Below are 18930 nucleotides of genomic sequence, written 5' to 3' on the forward strand. Positions count from 1 at the left end.
GGCTGTTCATTTACCCAATGACTTCATTTATTATTTGTGAATCGATTTGACTTCGTCATTTAGCAAACTCACAAAATCAATAATTCGCTTAAAATGGTGCAATTTGTCATCTTATACACGCAACCTCAGGAATTTATTTCCAGAAAGATCTGTTCCACATACAAAAACAGATAATAAAAGGTACAAAATGAGTATTAAATATGTCTTCAACTTTACCGTATAGTCACTGTATATACAATAATTGTCAATATCTTGCAAGAACTAAACAAAATCTAGAAACAGTTGCCAAAAATAGTTTTCTCTTACACAAAAAGGAAGAATAGAGTAACCTCAAACAATAAAAAAGCAAGATGTATGACAACGCTGGTTTGTAAAGAATATGCCACCAAAAAAAAGTAAGTGCAGCCTGTCTTTAAGAGGACCAAAAATGAAAGACTCCTCAAGTAATTGAAGAGCCACTAAATACTGATAGATTGAAATATGACTGTGATGGCACAACTCAAATCCAAAAACATACTGAAGTCCAAAGTTTTGCAGTACAAGAGCTTTTCATGACCCTTAAAAGGAAGAACCACAAATCTCACATATTTGAAAAAATATGAATCCACAACTAAAGATCATCTTCATTTTTTTTTACCTGGACAGCATTCATATTTAAAAATACAGGTAGCAAAATGTCACAAATATTGAGGATGTTTTCCATTACAAATATACTGAGCAAGTTTGTGATTGTCAATTTCAGGTGTTTTACAAGTACCGGAGTAAAAAGATATCGGCATTAAAAATCAGTAATCATATTACTGTAACATTTAAGACTTCAGATGATTGGAAATTAAGTCCTGCCAACCAACAGTAATTGTTTGTAGTCATCTTAAGACAGGCCTCAAATTGACAGAGAATGCAAATGAATGGCAGGACAAGAAAAGATTAAAAATATGAAAACAGCATCCTTCCATTGTCAGTCAAACAACATTCGCTGGCTGAGCAAATCCACGTCAAGTTATAAGGAAATATAAAGGAGCATAAAAGCACTGCCCTGACTCTTAAAGACTGAAACTGTCCTTTAGGTTTATGAGAACTTCATTCAGATAGCATAGAAATGACCAGTGAATGAGTGCACCTCATATTCGTCTTGGGTATCTCTCATAACAATACAACACAAAAATATGTTCTGTACAAAAAAAAAAAAAATCCTATCGCAACAGTTTCCTGTTCAGGATCTCCCATACCATTCGCTTTCTGAAATAGGGCATGTGTTTCTGTTTAAAAAAAAAAAAAAAAAAATTCAAGTCAATAAAAACAAAATTTAACCAGTAATACAAGTACAATATATACAAAAATTGCAATACTGGAAGCTCACCTGTGTGAATGTGATTGACCGGTCTTTGGTGATGTATTCAGCATATTTGCATGTGAACATTCCACAGTCACTTCCATTCATTTGCTGAGGAATCTCCTAAAGATTAAGAGAAAAGAAACAATAGCCCCTGTCATGCAGCGATTACGGTAAATATCTGAAAAAAAATCCAGAATGACTTTACTGGTAAATAAAATAAGCACTGTTCACACAGGCAAGGATGTTCTGAAATTTTTCCGGAAAAGATCATTCACTCATCCATTCCAAAATACTGGTAAATTCTGATATCATTAGCCAGACATGGCCAATAAACCGCTGTACATGTATTTGTAAACATAATAGAGGTCAGACTTTTGTTGATGGTTTCACTTTTATTAAAAAGCTTTAGCATTCTTGTAGCTGCTTTTTTCCAGAAACATCCAAAGGCAGAAGCGTGAACCGCAGCTATTTTTACAAATTTGACAACATCACAAATTCTGTGGATAGATAAGTTGTGAACAACTTCGATGAAAACAAATAGAGGAACACTTTTGCATGTCGACATGTACATAATGTGTGTGTCCTGGCGCTCAACGAAGCACTTTACATGCACGTATCATGCAACTGAAGCAAACTAACATAGGTCTATCTTAAGCATTTTATAAATAATCTTTTACACAGTTGGCATTAAGAAGGAACAGAAATGTTATCTGACTAACATCTAGCAGCTAAATGTGTCTGGAAAAATATTCAAAGGCTTTCATAAACAGCGTGGATGTGAATGCATCTGAATGCTCTGATTGGCTAAAGTAGGTCTCACATAGGCGCGTTCTAAGCATCTATGGGCTCTTTCTGGCAATGTTCCATCTGCGTTCACACAGAGCAGCATTCCAGTATATTTACATTTACATTTAGTCATTTAGCAGTAATGTTACAACTTCTCTTTCCGGAAAACTGCCAGAACGAATTAACTGGTATGTTCAAAAAGGGCCCGTTCACACATACAGACATTTCTAGACAATTGCTGGTACTTTCCAGAAAGGTCTGTACGTGTGAAAGGGGCTAATCTCTTAATAGGTCAAGGCTTTTTTGGTCTAGACAAAAAAAAAAAAGAAAGAAAGAGAAACTTACGTTGGGTCTTTTACTTTTTAGGCTCCATCCTGAGGTTTCCATTTTTTGTCCTTTTTTGTCTTCACTTTCTTGTTTCAGATAATTTCTGGAATACAGAATCACAATTAAGATACTTCTTGTGCATAATTCATGCAGTTAGTTTCGCAATGGGTTATCATGGGACTCATTTTGAAAAGGCACTTCTTGCAGACATGTTTCATCATCTAATTCTCAGGCTGCACTCACAATAAAATCCTGCAGGCCTCGTCGTTGTTTCCTCCCATGGAATCAAAGTAAGTGATGCTTTTGTTACGGAAATCCACCACCTTCAAAAGACAAAAAAAAATAGAAACTGCTACATCAGGAAGAAGTCTACCCACAGCAAACCAGACTTATCTATTGATTAATTTAATTAAAATCACTATAGTACTATTAACCTAATTGTACTATTAATTCTTAATTGTAAAAATTGAAACACAATACATCTTCCATGCGTGTGTCGTGTCCTTAATGTGACCTTGGTGCTGGTTTTTAACTTACAGACAGGCACCAGTGCACCCCCAGGTGGACAGGCACCAGAATGAGGTCTACAGAAAAAATATCCACTTTCTTGGTCCAGCGGCGGACAGCAGAGTAACCAGAGCTCCGCAGCTTGGGAAAGAAAAAGGTGTTGAAGGTGTAAGCGGATGGCAGATCGGGCTGTTTACTGCGCTCCACCAGCAAGTTCATGTAGAAATTTATAACCTGAAGAGAAAAAAATATTTCACTTAAAATATCATTCATGTAATCAAAAATATCTCATTGGCCACAGAAAAACAGCTTTAGATTATTGCAATAGGCTCTTTTTAGAAACCATTTAAGAGTGCCCCATTGTGGAGTGTGTAATAGAGTTGAACCAATCAGAGCAGGCTCTCATAATGGAAGAGTTTAGAGCAGGGGTCATCAATCTCGTTCCTGAAGGGCCGGTGTCCCTGCAGGGTTTAGCACCAACTCGCCTCAACACACCTGCCTGCATGTTTCAAATATACCTAGTAAGACCTTGATTAGCTTGTTCAGGTGTGTTTGATTAGAGTTGGAGCTAAAATCTGCAGGACACTGGCCCTCCAGGAACAAGTTTGGTGACCACTGGTTTAGAGAGTTGAACACATTTCTGATACAAAAAAGTGATGCTCTAATGTAGTAGTATGGTTATTGTAAACTGTACAATAAGCATTTATTTAATTTTCAAATAGCATTATATGGGCACTTTATATGCACTATGTCGTTGTGGATCAGCTCTGACCTCGTCATTGAGCCAGTTGAGATGGCTGAGTGTCTGCAGGTCTTTCCTGGTGATGGTGAGTCGGAAGCCCTCGCTGAGAATCTCGTCCTGACTGCCACCTCTGAGAGCTCTGCTCACATCGTTCTCCATTTCCTGTGAACAATGCAAACCAGAAACACAGCAGTAAAGTACAACCCTGCAATGCACAGCTTCCCAAGAAGCGGGGGTAATGCATCTTGAAACCGATTTTTTATTTTTATTTTTAGCAACATGTTATAGACTCAGTTTTTATGATTCATACAAGATCTCACAGAAAATCAGTTTTCCACACAACATAAAATAATTTTGTAATACAATAAAATAGTAATATTCAATTTGTTTATGTTTCAAAATATATATATATATTGACACCATACGATTTATTTTTAAATATGAAATGCTAATAGAATTTGTGACCACTGTGCACAACATCAGGTAAATGCACAACATCTGAAACCATACTGGATAAAACTAATTTTTAGATTTTAGTTTTGGTAGAGACAAACATGCAACATTTTCTCTAATACTCTTGGACATGTAATTTCTATTGAAACGAGTGAATTCAAAGTGGAACTTCACGCAAAAGCAAACAATGCCACATCATTACAAACTTTTATAAAAGACTTTCTACTGTAAAATAGTACTGTTTTACTGAAATCAGTGGTGACTAAAACTGTTTCTCAAAATGTCTACTTTTGCATCCTGCAAGTTTAAAATGTCAAGATGACAGAATTCTCTTCATATCACTCTTTATAATTTTCATTATGCCTTTATCGCTGACCTCTGTTAACTCTGGGAATTCAGGCTCCTCCTTAATTGGCTGAGGTTTTTTGATAACAGCAGCAATAGGAACCTCCTTTTCTAGTGGAACCCGAACTTTCAGCTCAACACTTGCTGGGGAAGCTCGACCTTCTCCAGAGAGGCGCTGACAAAGAAATGACAGCATGAATGGGCTGGTCAGAGAAAAACAATGTGTCCTTTAAAAATAAAAACTGACCTGGCGTAGAAGCTGAGAGGCCAGAGCCTCCTGTTCTTCAATCAACCTCCGTCTCTCCCGAGCTCGAGAGTCATAGAGGCTTGTCCTGAAAACACAATACACAGTTATTTGAGAAGCTACTCACTTTAACAAACTAAAGAGTGGATAAAAAGAGAAGTACTACTTACAATTCTTTGATCCACAATTCAGCCTGGAAGCATGGCACACTGGAAAGTGTAAGAGAGGGTTATGAAAAAGAACAAAGAAACCAATGGGGGGACTAGAAACAAAATGTTCTCCTACCTTGAGCTCTCTGGCTTCTTTCCCTGCTGCTCCTTCACGAAAATGACTGAATCTCCATCATGAGCTGAAGAAAGTGAAAGAACACATCAAACCCAACCTTTGAGACTGGATTACATTACAAGCATTAAAAAGCAGAATAAATGAGCCTCACCTGAAGACTGAGTGTCCTGAGAAGAGGTATCCTGAAGAGCCGCTGGAGAAGGAGCGGAGGGAACATCTGGTCCTTTAGCACTGGGCTCAAGGTCATGGGCCCAAAGCGGAGGCTCTGCTAGGCTGGAGGCTGCACCAGGACTGGGCAGAGCACTGGAGGTCTGGCTTGAGCCAGGCTGGGGACTTGGTGGTGGACTGGACAACCCATAGGATGAAACACCAGCACCAGAGCCTGCTGGAGAGGCACAATGAAGGAGACTTCGACTGGACGACAGAAAGCTGGAGCTGAAACAGGACCAAATTTTTTGCTGTAAGTGAGAGAATCAATCTGAAAGCATCTCACTCGAATTACAATTCCGTCATCATTTGCTTACAAAAATATGCAAACAATTAGGTAGATGATAACATAGTTATAAACCGTTTTCACAAGACTGTTATGATGCGCTTAATGGTCATCAATCTTAAATTTCTGAAAGTTTTTAATATTTAGATTTTTTTTTAAAACATATAAACATTTATATGTATTCATGAATGTATTATATCATCTTTGCATCAAAATACAAAAAACGAAAGTCACCAATCTTCATGGCAATTTTTTTTTATTATTTCAGCAAACACGACTGTAAAAAAATTATTTGTTGTTTTCTCCTATTTACTGCGCTCTAAGTTTACCCAACTATGACGACGTCTGCTGCTGATAGATGCGGAAATGTGAAAAGGGTCTATTGTAAAAATTAAGCGTGTAAATCAAGCAGATTCCTTCGTATATATTTGATAAGCTCTATGGATGTTAACTAAATGTTTATATTTGAATAAAACTAAAGTAATCCATTTTAAATTAATCAACTGAATTTCTTAATGCAAACATTCATTTAAAAGCAACTGATTTATATGGATTACTATTATGAAATGTCTTTACAAACTTTTAAATAAGTGAACTCTGTTATAAAAGGGGGTTTTAAATCAACATGAGTGTGTGTAAAGATGACAATTTTCATCTTAGGCTGAACAAAACAATCCAAGCAGCCGAGGTTTAAACCGAGACAACACATTTTTAGACAGTTACACAAAACAGATACTCACAAATCTCGATGCGAGCGAATGCTGGAGTGAGAACTTCCATCATGAAGGAAAGAAGACTGGCCTTCAGACACCATGACTAGCAGCTGCCTGTAAACCTCCTTTTCCTCCTCACGTACTGACTGTAAATACCACAGATACAAAATCAGTCAAAGCAAAGTCTAATTAGAACTTCATTACTAATATATTTGTGTAAGCACAAGCCCTGCTTAACTTTGGCACTGTTCACACCGGGATCACAATTAAATTACATAAAATATTACTGATCCAACATGTAATCAATACGAGACTCACCGTGAAAAAGCACACAAATACAGTCTGTCTGTTGCTAATTAAACCACCATACCAATGCTATAGTTAATTCTGATATTCTGCAGAATTCCAATAATAATTTGACCAGTAAGTTATCCTTATAAAATATTAAGCGTATTGAAGAATAATGAAGGAGTGACCTCTTGTGCTGTAGAGCGGGCTCTGGCCCGGAGAAGACGGTTTGAGCTGCCAGGTAAAGAACTCTGGACCACTCGAATGGGAAAGGTCTTCTCATACAGGCTGGTGTACGTGGCTTTTCCTGAACTGGTTTCAGGCAATGACAGTATGCTACCACAAAAACAAACTCGTTCAATTCCACATCTTTGCACTTCATTACACTTTTTTCTGAAAGTGGAAAATGTTATTTTTTCTTCACAGCAAAACATTTTACAACAAATCAATCTCTATAATTATAACAATTACTAACAAAAAAGTGATGCTGTAGTCCATTTATGTAAGGTGAATATTTTTAACTCAACCTTTGTGGTCGGTGATAAAGGGACCTGCCCAAGCGTGGAGATGGGGATGGTTTTGGCGTGGAGGAAGATGGTAAATTTACAGAGTGTCCATTAGCTTTGTACATCTCATGGGGTGGATGTTCCATACAAACTTGTCTTCTGCTTGTTTTTGATATGGTCACTGAGTGCTCAGTCCTTAAGGAGTCTGACAAATAACAAAAAGCTTGTAATGCCAATATATGCAACGTTAAAATAAGAAAAGCAGACAAGTAAATATTTTTTCCATACCAGATTTTGTGACTGTCCTCCACTCAACTGAACTAGATGGGGCCACAAATGTGTCCTGAAGTCTGTCATGTGGCTGCTCACAAAACATAAAAGAATTAGAAAAGAATTAGAATGCACTTTAAAATACACAGGTCATCTCTACTGTTGTACCTGATGTCACATATATGACAAAAGAAAAAAAAAACTGTGATCTTGATGAGCAAAAAGCACCTTGTCTTCTGTCCACAAAGATGTAGATGTAGAATTGGCTGCAGGTCCTGATGGTATTCCTGTCTGAGGAGGACCTGGTGATGTCGGCAGCATGTTCCTCGAATTAGCACTCACACTGTTCTTAACCCAAAATGCAACATTTGAACCATGGGTCTTTACTCCTTCAGCTGCATTTTTCACCGTATCCATAATATCTCCTAAAAACACAAGAGATCAATGTTTTCTTGATTGACTCATGGCTTATTGACATGATAATAAATGTTTGCTCACACCATGAACATAATCTTTATAAATAATAACGATTGCAAAACTTATATTAGAGCTATTCCGTACAAATATCAACCTTGCAATGGAAAAACCAAAATAGCAAAACCATTTAAAAATTTTTTTTGTAGGCTTGCATTTTACAGAACAGTAAAAATACACACAGATGTCTGTGTCAGTGTTTTCAAACAATTATGTTAGATTTACCAAAGTCACACAAGTGGCAATGTCACATGAGTCTATCTATCTATATATATATATATATATATATATATATATATATATATATATATATATATATATATATATATATATATATATATATATATATACACATACATACATCCATATCCAAGCTTTTACCTCATTTAATTTATGTTCTATAGTGAGTCAACTCTTATCCTTTTGATTAGCATAGTTTCTTCAGGTGAAGACCAGGTTGGTCGAAACGTTGTCAGTGATATTAAAGATTTTTAAGAGTTAAAGTGGCAGTGTGCCGATTTTCTTTTGATCTTTTGGCTACAGTGTTTATTTTTGATCGAGCAGCTGCCTTCGAGATTTTTTTTAGATGTGTGCACATTTCTGTTTTTTTTTGTGCAGTTTAAATTTACAGAACTTCTACAAAGTATGTTGTATACTGACTTTTTTAGTCACATCCAGAATGCATGTTTATTTCCCTTAATTAGAATAATAAAAATGTTTACAGATTGATATTTTTCTGATCACATAACTCGGTGGTTAGTAGTTTTGGAAAATATAAACAGATGTTCCAATATAATGTTGACATATATTTTCTCTGTGAATTTATGTTTTGAGTTTTTACTGCGAATTTTACATCCATAAAGCTGGAAATGCTCATTAGCCCCCACACCATTGCACAATAACATTAGCTGTTATGCATTTTGATCATCTATCATGCTTTAAATGCTCAAGCTCTTCAAAGCAATACAGATTCTGACTATTAAACTTATTTTATACCACTACTACTAGATGGAGAAGTGTTGAAGCTAATAAATGCTCTACATGGAATGAATGAGCATTGCAGCCAGGAATTCAAGCATACTAAATGTGCAATATTGTGCTGTCACGTGAGCTACCAGTCCGCATTGCTTCCCTGAAATAATTTCCTGTACTCTCATGGAATACAACAGTGTTCACTGAATGCATATTCAGAATATCAGCAGTAGTAGCAGGTAATCAAGGAACTGTATTCTGACATGCTTTTCTTTTGCAATACTGTTTTTCATACCTTATGTTTCAAACACACGAAAATTGTTTGGACACTTTATGTACTTTTTATAGTTTACTTTTTGTCAGGGTTTTAGAATACACTAACTTACCCATTCTGAATTTCTTCACCACTCTCTCCTCCTCCTGGTCTCCATCATTTAAACTATGTGGGAAAACAGAATCATTGAGAGATAAATATCATAGTGAATTTTTTAAAACATTAAACAATTTATTTTTACCTAAATCAAAACAGAACTGCACCCACAATATTAACATTATAGTCCAGAATCAGTTTACTGCCAAGTACACTTAACAAAAAAATGTAACGACAAATTAAAAACGTAAAAATACTGTAAGATAAGCTAACAAAAAACAAACAAACAAAAAAGAAACACACAACAGTTTAGACATGAAAACAGCAAAAATTGTAACGTTACGTTTTTGTAGATTGAGTAAAAGTGAGGCAGTTTAAGTTAAATGTTCCCAGTTAGAAAAAACATGTTGTTTTCTTAAGTAACGTTAACATTAACAAAAACACAAATTCAGGAATTTAAGCAAACTTTAAGGCTAGTTAGAGGCACAAATGGGGTCATAAAATCAGAAAAGGTATATTTCCCGGTGTCCCTGGCGTCATCCTATCAGAGCAGTTCGCGGTTAAATGGCCGAACCAAAACACCATCTATGACCCAACCAAAACACAGTTACATGTGACTAAAAATAAACATTTAAACACCTAAACTTTTATTGTATGGCCCGATAACGCATAAACATACCAATTATTACACATATAAGTTAAGCGCATATCTTACTATGCTTTGCACACGTAAACAATCTCTCACCAGTTTATGGATCTTTTTCTCCGTGACGTCCCGTCCTGATCCACTCTCGCGGCATCAGCATTGACTGCACCGGCAGGAGCTCCATTTCTGAGATTAGCGAAGCCGGTTCCAAACCATTCGTAGATCTTATTAAACATGTTGAAAGCCTCGATTATGAGCAGGATAAATCCTCAGGGCTGTCAGCGCAGTCCCAAACGCGGGCTCCCCCTGCCCTTCATCCGCACGCCACTGCTAACCAGCTTTGTTGAGATAAAAGTAGCTGAATCCTCTAGGTGAACACGACTAAACCAGTCCAGATAAACCCACAGCGCTGATCTTTAGCTCAACCAGCTAACCAACTGCTAACACGCGAGAAAACAGCTCAGCTTTAAATATAACTGTGCTTAACGAGCTCCGGCGAGCTGCCCGCGAGTGTTAGTATCAGTTGTAGCTATCTTTTTCTAACGGACTCGACTTTCTCAGAAACAGCAGGTGATTCCGTGAATGAGATGTTGAGTACACAAAGTTTCATTAACGCCTCCCGCTTCTTCCTTATTTAAAAGAAGAACATGGCCGAAGCCCACATGTAAAGACCGAGCTTTCCCATTGGATGAGGGGAGCGGAATTGCGTCATCACTTCGCAGTGTTTTGAGACGAGAATGGTGGGATCAAGTGCACTGTGTGTCCGTGGTTTACATACGCTCTCACTTCAGATTCTCTTTTGTGGTGCTAGGAATTAATTAATCTCAGTCACTCTATTGATTTAAACCGTTTAGGGAGCCGTTCTGTGTCTCTTTCTGCAGGTTATATTATGGGTATGCCAGTAACTTTAGTAATAAATATTTTGTGTGTGTTATTGAATCATTTTAAAGTTTTAATCTATGTAATGCAAAAAATTGCATTAATATTAATAGTGTCCAGAAGGACTTTTAAGCATTATAGTAATTTTCCTCATAAATAATTATAACAAAACTATTTCTTATTGTTTATTTTCTGGATGGAACACCCGAATGTCTCTTTCTCTTAAAACAAAACAGACACAAAGGAGATACATCTGTTAATCTGTTTTATAACACACACACACACACACACACACACACACACACACACACACACACACATAAATAATTATTCATTTTCTTTTCAGCTTAGTCCCTTCATTAATCTGGGGTTGCCACAGCGGAATGAACCGCCAACTTATCCAGCACGTTTTTATGCAGCAGATGCCTTTCCAGCTGCAACCCATCACTTGGAAACATCCATACACTCTCATTCACACACATACACTGCGGACAATTTAGCTTACCCAATTCACTTGTATCGAATGTCTTCAGACTTGTGGGGGAAACCGGAGCACCCTAAGGAAACTCACACGAACGCAGGGAGAACATGCAAATTCCACGCAGAAATGCCAACTGACCCAGCCTAGGCTCGAACCAGCAACCTCCTTGTTGCCACTGCGTCACTATAAATAATTATATATATATATATATATATATATATATATATATATATATATATATATATATATATATATATATATATATATATATATATATAATTATATATTATAAATAATGTCTGTGTATATTTATACAACAGTTCTGTCTGGTTCTTGAATCTGATTGGCCGATAGCTGTGCAATATTCTGCAATTTCAGCACTTCTACAGCCTTCTCACCCTTCTGTATTACTCCGCCCACATGGAGTGACAGCAGATAAATAGACTCACTACAGTTTGACAGATATTGCTGCTGGTGGACAACATAATGCTTTCTTTAGGCTTTTTTAAGCAAGAATGTAGTTGTTTAGCTTTCAACTTTGCAGTTTATTTATAAGGATAGAGCCTATTTTAAATATTTATAATTCTGGAAATCAGTTGGGTAGTAGCGTTGCTACAAGTAGTGACGTTACTAGCTTAACTACATTTCTTAGTCGCTTGGCAGTAGCGTCGCTATTTTCTAAATTGAATAGCTTTTCTGTAGCGAGGCTATTATTTTAAGCAAGTAGCGCAGTAGCATCCACACAAGCTACATGTATCGATCGTTTTTTAAATTTTTTTTATTCATTTTATTGTTTGATTTATTTGAAAAATGTAAGATGTTTTGTGAATGTTTGTTGAGTTTAATTTTATAAGTTATATATTTTTTTAATATATACTTTTACAGAAGAACATCCATCTGTGCAGCGATCCACCAATCAGGCCTGTATGGTAGAGTGACCAGGTGGAAGCTACTTCTTAATATAGGGCACATAGCAGTCCGACTAGAATTTGCCAAAAGGCATCTGAAACAAAGTTCTCTGGTCTAATGAGAGTAAAATTTAGCTCTTTGGAGTGAATGCCTGGCATGACATTTGGAGAAAACCAGGCACCGCTCATCACCTGGCTAATGCCATCTCTACAATGAAGCATGGAGGTGGCAGCATCATGCTGTGGGGATGTTTTTCAGCAGCAGGAACTAAAAGACTAGCCAGGATAGAGGAAAAATAATGCAGCAATGTACAGAGACATCCTGAATGAAAACCTGCTTCAGAGTGCTCTTGACCTCAGACTGGGGTGACGGTTCGTCTTCCAGCAGGACAATGACCTGAAGCACACCGCCAAAATATTATTGAAGTGGCTTCACAACAACTCAGTGAATGTCACTGAGTGGCCCAGCCAGAGCCCAGACCTAAATTCTATTAAATATCTCTGGAGAGATCTGAGAATGGCTGTACACCGTAGCTTTCAATCCAACCTGATAGAGCTTGAGAGGTACTGCAAAGAGGAATGGGCCAAAATTCACAAAGACAAGTGTGCCAAACTTGTAGCATCATATTCAAAAGGATATGAGGCTGTAATTGCTGCCAAAGGTGCATTAACAGAGTATTGAGGAAAGGCTGTCAATACTTCGGTACATGTGACTTTTCAGGTTTTTTATTTTTAATAAATTTGCAACAATTAAAAAACTTTTTTTTCACATTGTCATTATGGGGTATTGTGTGTAGAATTTTGAGGAAATAAATACATGTTATCCATTTTGGAATAAGGCTGTAACAAAAACAAATGTGGAAAAGCGAAGCACTATGAAAACTTTCCAGATGCACTGTAAAGTGACAGCAGATCAATAAACTACAGTTTGACAGATATTGCTGCTGTTGGACAACATAATGTACTTTTGAGGCTTTTTTAGGCAAAAATGTAGTTGTTTAGTTGCAACTATGCAGTTTATTTACAAGGATAGTGCCTATTTTAAATATTTTTAATTTTGGAGATACAGCAGAGATACAACAGTAATTCAGTAGTGTTGGCTTTGCTTTGGCTTTTTCGGGGTTAATTATTGTGATATCCCAATTGCAACAGAGAAATACTGGGAATTGTCTCTATAGACTGATGGCATTTAATGCCATTCGGCCTTATAAACTTAAAATGTCAGCAAAACCACCTGTTTTGTCATCACTTTAGACATTACGCTATCAAGAATCTTTAAAATACTAGGTCTGAAGTGATGTTGGTGAACGTCGTCTTCGTCGCTCGCGTACTGAAGAGCGGTTTTGTTGCGCGCGTTCTGATCAGCGGTGTTGTTGCGCTCCTACTGAAGGAGGGAGGGGTGTGTGTCGCAGGGGCACTTTTGATCATTTTGGAAGGGCACTTTCTATCCAAGACTAAAAAGGGCATGTGCACTGCTCAGGTTGAGCCCTGTGTGTGCACGTGCCTGGTTTCTGCTGTTCTGACGTCAGCTGCAGGTGTGAAAGAATGGTGAAAGAAAGTAGTTCCTCATACAAAAACATTTTTAGACTCTCATTGTTTAATTTATATAATATATGCACGATTATGCCTTTGAACTATTGTATAAACACAATATCACACTCTGTATATGGCTGTATATCGTCACTAGTGGGACACAAAGGTTTTCGGCCTGCGGCCTCCTGCCAATGCACGCCCCTCACAAGTGGCGATATACAGCCATATCGCACTGCTACTCATGTAATATTGCTCATATACTTTTGTTCTCAAAGGAAACTCAAGTACTTTCATTCAGATTCATTTCCTTTAATTAATAATCAAGAGAAAACACTTTTTAACATTTATGGTCATTTATTGACTGTATAATTCAATTCTAAAAGCAACAAACAGGAAAAAATACATTTACTTTAAACCAAATACAGCGGTTTTGCATTATTTTAGTCAATTCTGCTAACCTTACTGATTTTAGATTCACCCAAAATCATTCCCAACTCATTCTTCTCAAAATATATAAAATTTCATATGACATGGAATAATATGCAATATTTAAAATAAAAAAAGATTTCAGATTACACAGTAGGCCTAAACAAAAAAAAGCATATCTCAATCAAGTCAATGACTGTAAAAGGCCAGTCAACAAAATCAATGAATAGAAAATTCTTGAAAATATTATGGTGAATGAAAAAACTGTTTATTAAATTCATATTTTTTAGCAGATCAACTCACAACTAGAAAAAATTGTCAAGGCAAACTTTAGGCTGGCTTGATGAAGTTTAGACAGAAAGCTTAAAGTAGTTTAAAGTTCAAATAATTGCAGTAGTTTATAATAAGGTTAAAAAGATTTGCATATATAGATAAGTGGATATTGGTTAGCATGTTTCTAGTATGGATTGACATATTTCTTGCTTCCTCTAACAGGCTGTTAGCATGTTGCTAGCATGCTTTATTATGTAATAGCATGTTGTTAGCATGATTTAAGTATGAATTACCATGTTTCTTGTATGATTTTAGTATAAATTAGAATGTTGCTATGTTTGTAGCTTCGATTAGTATGCGGTGTTAGTATGCTTCTAGTATGGATGGATTTGTATGTTGTTAGCATGGATTAGTATATTGCTAGCATGTTTCAAGTATGGTAGTCTGAGTTAAATGAGCCCAGGCTTAAGTCTGTATGACAGTCTGGAGCAGAGTCAATCACGTTTTTTTTTTTGTTTTTGTTTTTTTTACAAGTCTATAGAACAGTTGCTAGGGTCCTGTAATTAGTTGCTAGGGTGTGGCTAGTAAGTTGAAAGTTAATCTGTGATTGGCAGATTGGTAGTCTGAGTTAAATGAGCATTTCACATTTGAGTATTAGTAGACTTTCTGCTTAATATCTGTTGATACTGCTCCTTCAACAGATATTTAACAGACTAAAGAAACTTTTGCAAATGCATGTCAACTAACATTAATCATAACCCCAATCGCAACCCTTACCCAAATCTAAAAGTCTACTTATAATCTAATTAGAATTAGTTGGCATGTAGATGCAATGCAACTTAGATTCAACAAACGGACCATTAAAATAAAGTGTGACCAAAAACACTATTATGTTTCATACATTTGTATTATGTTTATTACGGGAATAGGATGTAGTTAGGTTGGCAATAGGTTTTAAAGAAAATTACTATAAACCTGTTTACAGTAGGTTTGATTTATTTAGGTTACTTTAAACAAACCTCATTTGTCAACTGTCAAATGTATGGATTATCAAAAAGTATCGTGTAAAGCATTGCTAATTGTAACCTTATATTTTTCGGTGAACTTCTGGCAACCACAAACTGCCGGTATGTTATTGTATATTACACCCGTTATTTGTTATTCTTTTACAAAACATAATCTTCACCAAGATGTGTTTGGACATAATTTGAGTGAATTTGTTCATTCTAGCCCAAGAAGATGCAAAAGAGAACTCACTTCAGTGTTATGTGTGTGTGTGTGTGTCACTTCAGTAATCAGTAATTCAGAAAATCTTCAAGCACTGTTGATTTTACATGGCTGCAATTCATCAGTACATGTTTAATATTGATCTGAGAAACGTTTTATAGTTACCATGGTAAACAATACTGCTCCTGCAAAAGCAAAAATAGGTTGCCAAAACAGCTGTAGAAGAGAAATATTAGTGAAAATGTATTCTCATTTCCTTGAATAATCAAGCTAAAATGTAAAATTAAAATTAATATAATTATGTTATAGAAATGATAAATAGTTCAACTGCTGACATCAATACTTACATAATATATAATAGGGAATACCATTACAAGTCCAATACAAAACACCACTGAGCAGATGACAAAAATCAAACCTTGGGATAGAGTAATGTCGGTCTGAAAAATGAGAAACATTTAGTATGATTTGAATCTCAATGGAAAATTATTCCATTCATCAAATTAACAATACAGTTTAACCCACAATGAAAAATCTGTCATCTTTTTACTAGCCATCCTTTTGTTACAAACCTGTCTGAATGTTTTTTCTTCTGTTGAACATGCACACAAAAAAAAAAGAAGAATGATGGAAACTTGTAGCCATTGACTTCTTTAGGGCAAAAACTTCTTTATGTCAATGGTCACTGTTTACGACATTATTTAGAATAGCTTATAAGCGTTCAGCAGAAAAAAGAAACTTCTGAAACTTTGGATTGGAACCACTTAAGTAAAATATGAGTAAAGTTTGATCTTTGGCTGAACCGTCCACTTGTTAAATAAATACTTACCTTGGTTTGGACAGCAGAGGTGGCAACACCAAGCTGCACCAGCTCAGTAATAGCCTGAAAGTAGATGACTTCTGCAATGTTATAGTCAGAGCTATAAAGATAAAGGGAAAATGTTTAATATATATTGAACCTGCTTAAAGTTTATTGTTAGCATATAGCAAAAGACTTGAGACTGTACCTGGCCAGTGTTCCTATAGTGTAAAAAAAAGATAGAGTCTGGAAAAAAGTGAGATTACATGTTTAAATAACAGTAGACTTTCATAACATGCAGGCTTGTTCCTGAGTATTTGCCTGCTGTAGTTCTAATAGTCAAATATTATCTGAGGTGACTGAAAAGACTCAAATAATTCTGATCGTTTTAATAGCCGGCAGCTAACTCTCTGCAACTCTCACATAGTCGCCCACCGAAGCCAAGCAGGGCTGCGTCTGGTCAATACATAGATAGGAGATGACATGGGAAAACGCTACGGTTACTAAAGTAACCCTCGTTCCCCAAATGCTATGTGGAAAACCTTTCACTATGGGGTTTTGTCAGAAACCATCATCTAAAAGAGTATAAAATCGGGCCAATGAAATGCCAAATGAATTGGCGGGGTCAGAATGCACAGCTGGCGTCAATGACAATCAGTCAAGTATATAAGACGCGGCTAGTGCAATGCTTGACATACTTTTGAGCTGAGGAAACTTTCACGCTCAACAGCTAAGGGACAATCGTTGTGGCAAAGGTACATAGCATTTCCATTCCACCCCTCGGGGAATGAGGGTTACTTTAGTAACCGTATCGTTCCCCTTCGGATGGGGAACTCCAATGCTATGTGGAAAACCTTCCACTTTTGGGAAATCTATGGAAAATGCCACAGCAAAAGCACCTTACCGCGTCCCTGGCAAAGGGTGCACCACGCAGTAGAGCGAGCGCACCTACAATGCCGCGAGATGGAGTTTTCCAAAGTGTCCCCTGGACATTACTCACCTTACTTACCTGTTCAGATTAAGCTATATTTTTCGGTGAGTCGAAAATAACCCAGTAAAAGTTTTTTAATACGACAGTATGTTGGTAGAGCATTCAGTCCCGTTAGGGAGGACGCTGAGGAGGTCACCTGCTATGCAAGGAGGGGAGACCTGGTGACATCCTTTGGCCCAGCTCTGTAAACGGGGTGGGGGGGGGGGGGGGGTCTACAAAGAGGATGGTTAGCGGGGAGGAAAGACACAAGCCCGTCTTAACACAGGGGGACTAAACCGTGGTTGAGTGAGCTTATGGGATCGCCCGCAGGGGATCACGCATAGCAGGCACCTATACCAACAACGTAATGGGCCAACGTCTGACTACTCCGCTGAGTCAGATGCTGGGGGCCTCGGAGGAACTCTGTAGGGTTCACCGAACAGGGAACTGAACTGACGAAGCTGAAAAAGCATCAGACAATGTCCTCCGATGCAGTGATGGACATCTGATCCTCTGTGTCATCAAGTGAGAAAATGACCATCCGAAAAGGGAGCGCTTCTCCTCACCTGAAGCTTGGATGGAGCGCGTGGAAGAGCGAGAGGTCTACAGCCCGAAGGCGGCGGATTTACTCCCACTGTAAACCTCAGATCTGCCCGAGTGTCAACCGCAGTGCAGGGGACAACGCGATCTTAACTGCTCAACAGACATGACATCAAAGAGACGGCATGCACTGCCCGCGAGCACCACATTAACATGCTGGACCCCCAGACATGAAATGCTGTGCTCGTGCCCATCATCTGGGGATAGGAAACCACAGCATCCAGAAACGCACGGTCAAAGCGACGTCTTAAAAAAGACGCGCTGCAAAACTGTGTTGCTCTTTAGGAAAGCTTTTTTCCTATATACAAACCGCTCTTGGAGGACCGGACCCAACAAATGCCAGCTCGACAGTCTGCCACTGCATATACGCGCTCTGGACCGGGAGAAGCTGCTTCTCAATCTCTCTCTGTAGACACAGGTTGGAGAACCCTCAAAGACTCTCTCAGAAGCTCGTGAAAGGCTCTCAAAAGCGAAAAGGATGTCGAGCATTGCATTAGCCGCGTCTTATATACTTGACTGATTGTCATTTACGCCAGCTGTGCATGCTGACGCCGCCAATTCATTTGGCATTTCATTGCCCCGATTCTATACTCTTTCAGATGATGGGTTTCTGTCGAAAACCCCATAGTGGAAGATTTTCCACATAGCATTTCCATTCCCCATCCGAAGGGGAACTAGGTTTCTGCTGAAAATGGTGTTCGTGAGACCAGCAGGGGGCGCTCAACTTGCAGTCTGTGTGGGTCCTAATGCCCCAGTATATTGATGGGGACTCTATACTGCTCAGTGAGGACTGTCTTTTGGATGAGATGTTAAACCAAAGTCCTGACTCTCTGTAGTCGTTAGAAAATCCCAGCATGTCCTTCTAAAAAGAGAAAGGGTTCAACCTCGGCATCATGGCCAAATTTGCCCACTGGCCTCTGTCTATCATGGGCTTCTAACCATCCCCATATCATAATTGGCTTTATCACTCTGTCTCCTCTCCACCAATCACCAATCCACCAAAGTGTGTGGTGTGCGGTCTAGCACAATATAGCTGCCTTCACATCATCCAGGTGAATGCTGTACACTGTTGGTGAT

At 37.7% G+C, this 18930-nt stretch overlaps 1 protein-coding gene and 1 long non-coding RNA gene across 2 annotated transcripts; both read right to left on the bottom strand.

The window, feature by feature from the left end:
- Positions 1-102: 102 nt before the first annotated feature.
- Positions 103-10393, bottom strand: senp1 (SUMO specific peptidase 1). Its single transcript, XM_087307246.1, has 18 exons — positions 9857-10393; positions 9128-9180; positions 7524-7720; positions 7314-7386; positions 7047-7230; positions 6708-6855; positions 6259-6377; positions 5177-5460; positions 5026-5089; positions 4911-4949; positions 4744-4828; positions 4528-4671; positions 3729-3860; positions 2987-3190; positions 2693-2772; positions 2468-2552; positions 1361-1456; positions 103-1259 (listed from the first exon to the last, which is right to left on the bottom strand). Exons 1-18 carry the CDS (start codon positions 9991-9993, stop codon positions 1194-1196), a joined length of 2190 nt encoding a protein of 729 aa, XP_087163372.1. The 5' UTR covers positions 9994-10393; the 3' UTR covers positions 103-1193.
- Positions 10394-13892: 3499 nt separating this feature from the next.
- Positions 13893-16005, bottom strand: LOC147838220 (uncharacterized). Its single transcript, XR_015523659.1, has 2 exons — positions 15832-16005; positions 13893-15700 (listed from the first exon to the last, which is right to left on the bottom strand). It is a non-coding gene; the product is annotated as an uncharacterized LOC147838220 (long non-coding RNA).
- Positions 16006-18930: the final 2925 nt, after the last annotated feature.

This window comes from Danio rerio, chromosome 23, assembly GCF_052040795.2.
Source record: "Danio rerio strain M-AB ecotype USA chromosome 23, GRCz13ab, whole genome shotgun sequence".
Lineage (NCBI taxonomy): Eukaryota > Metazoa > Chordata > Actinopteri > Cypriniformes > Danionidae > Danio > Danio rerio.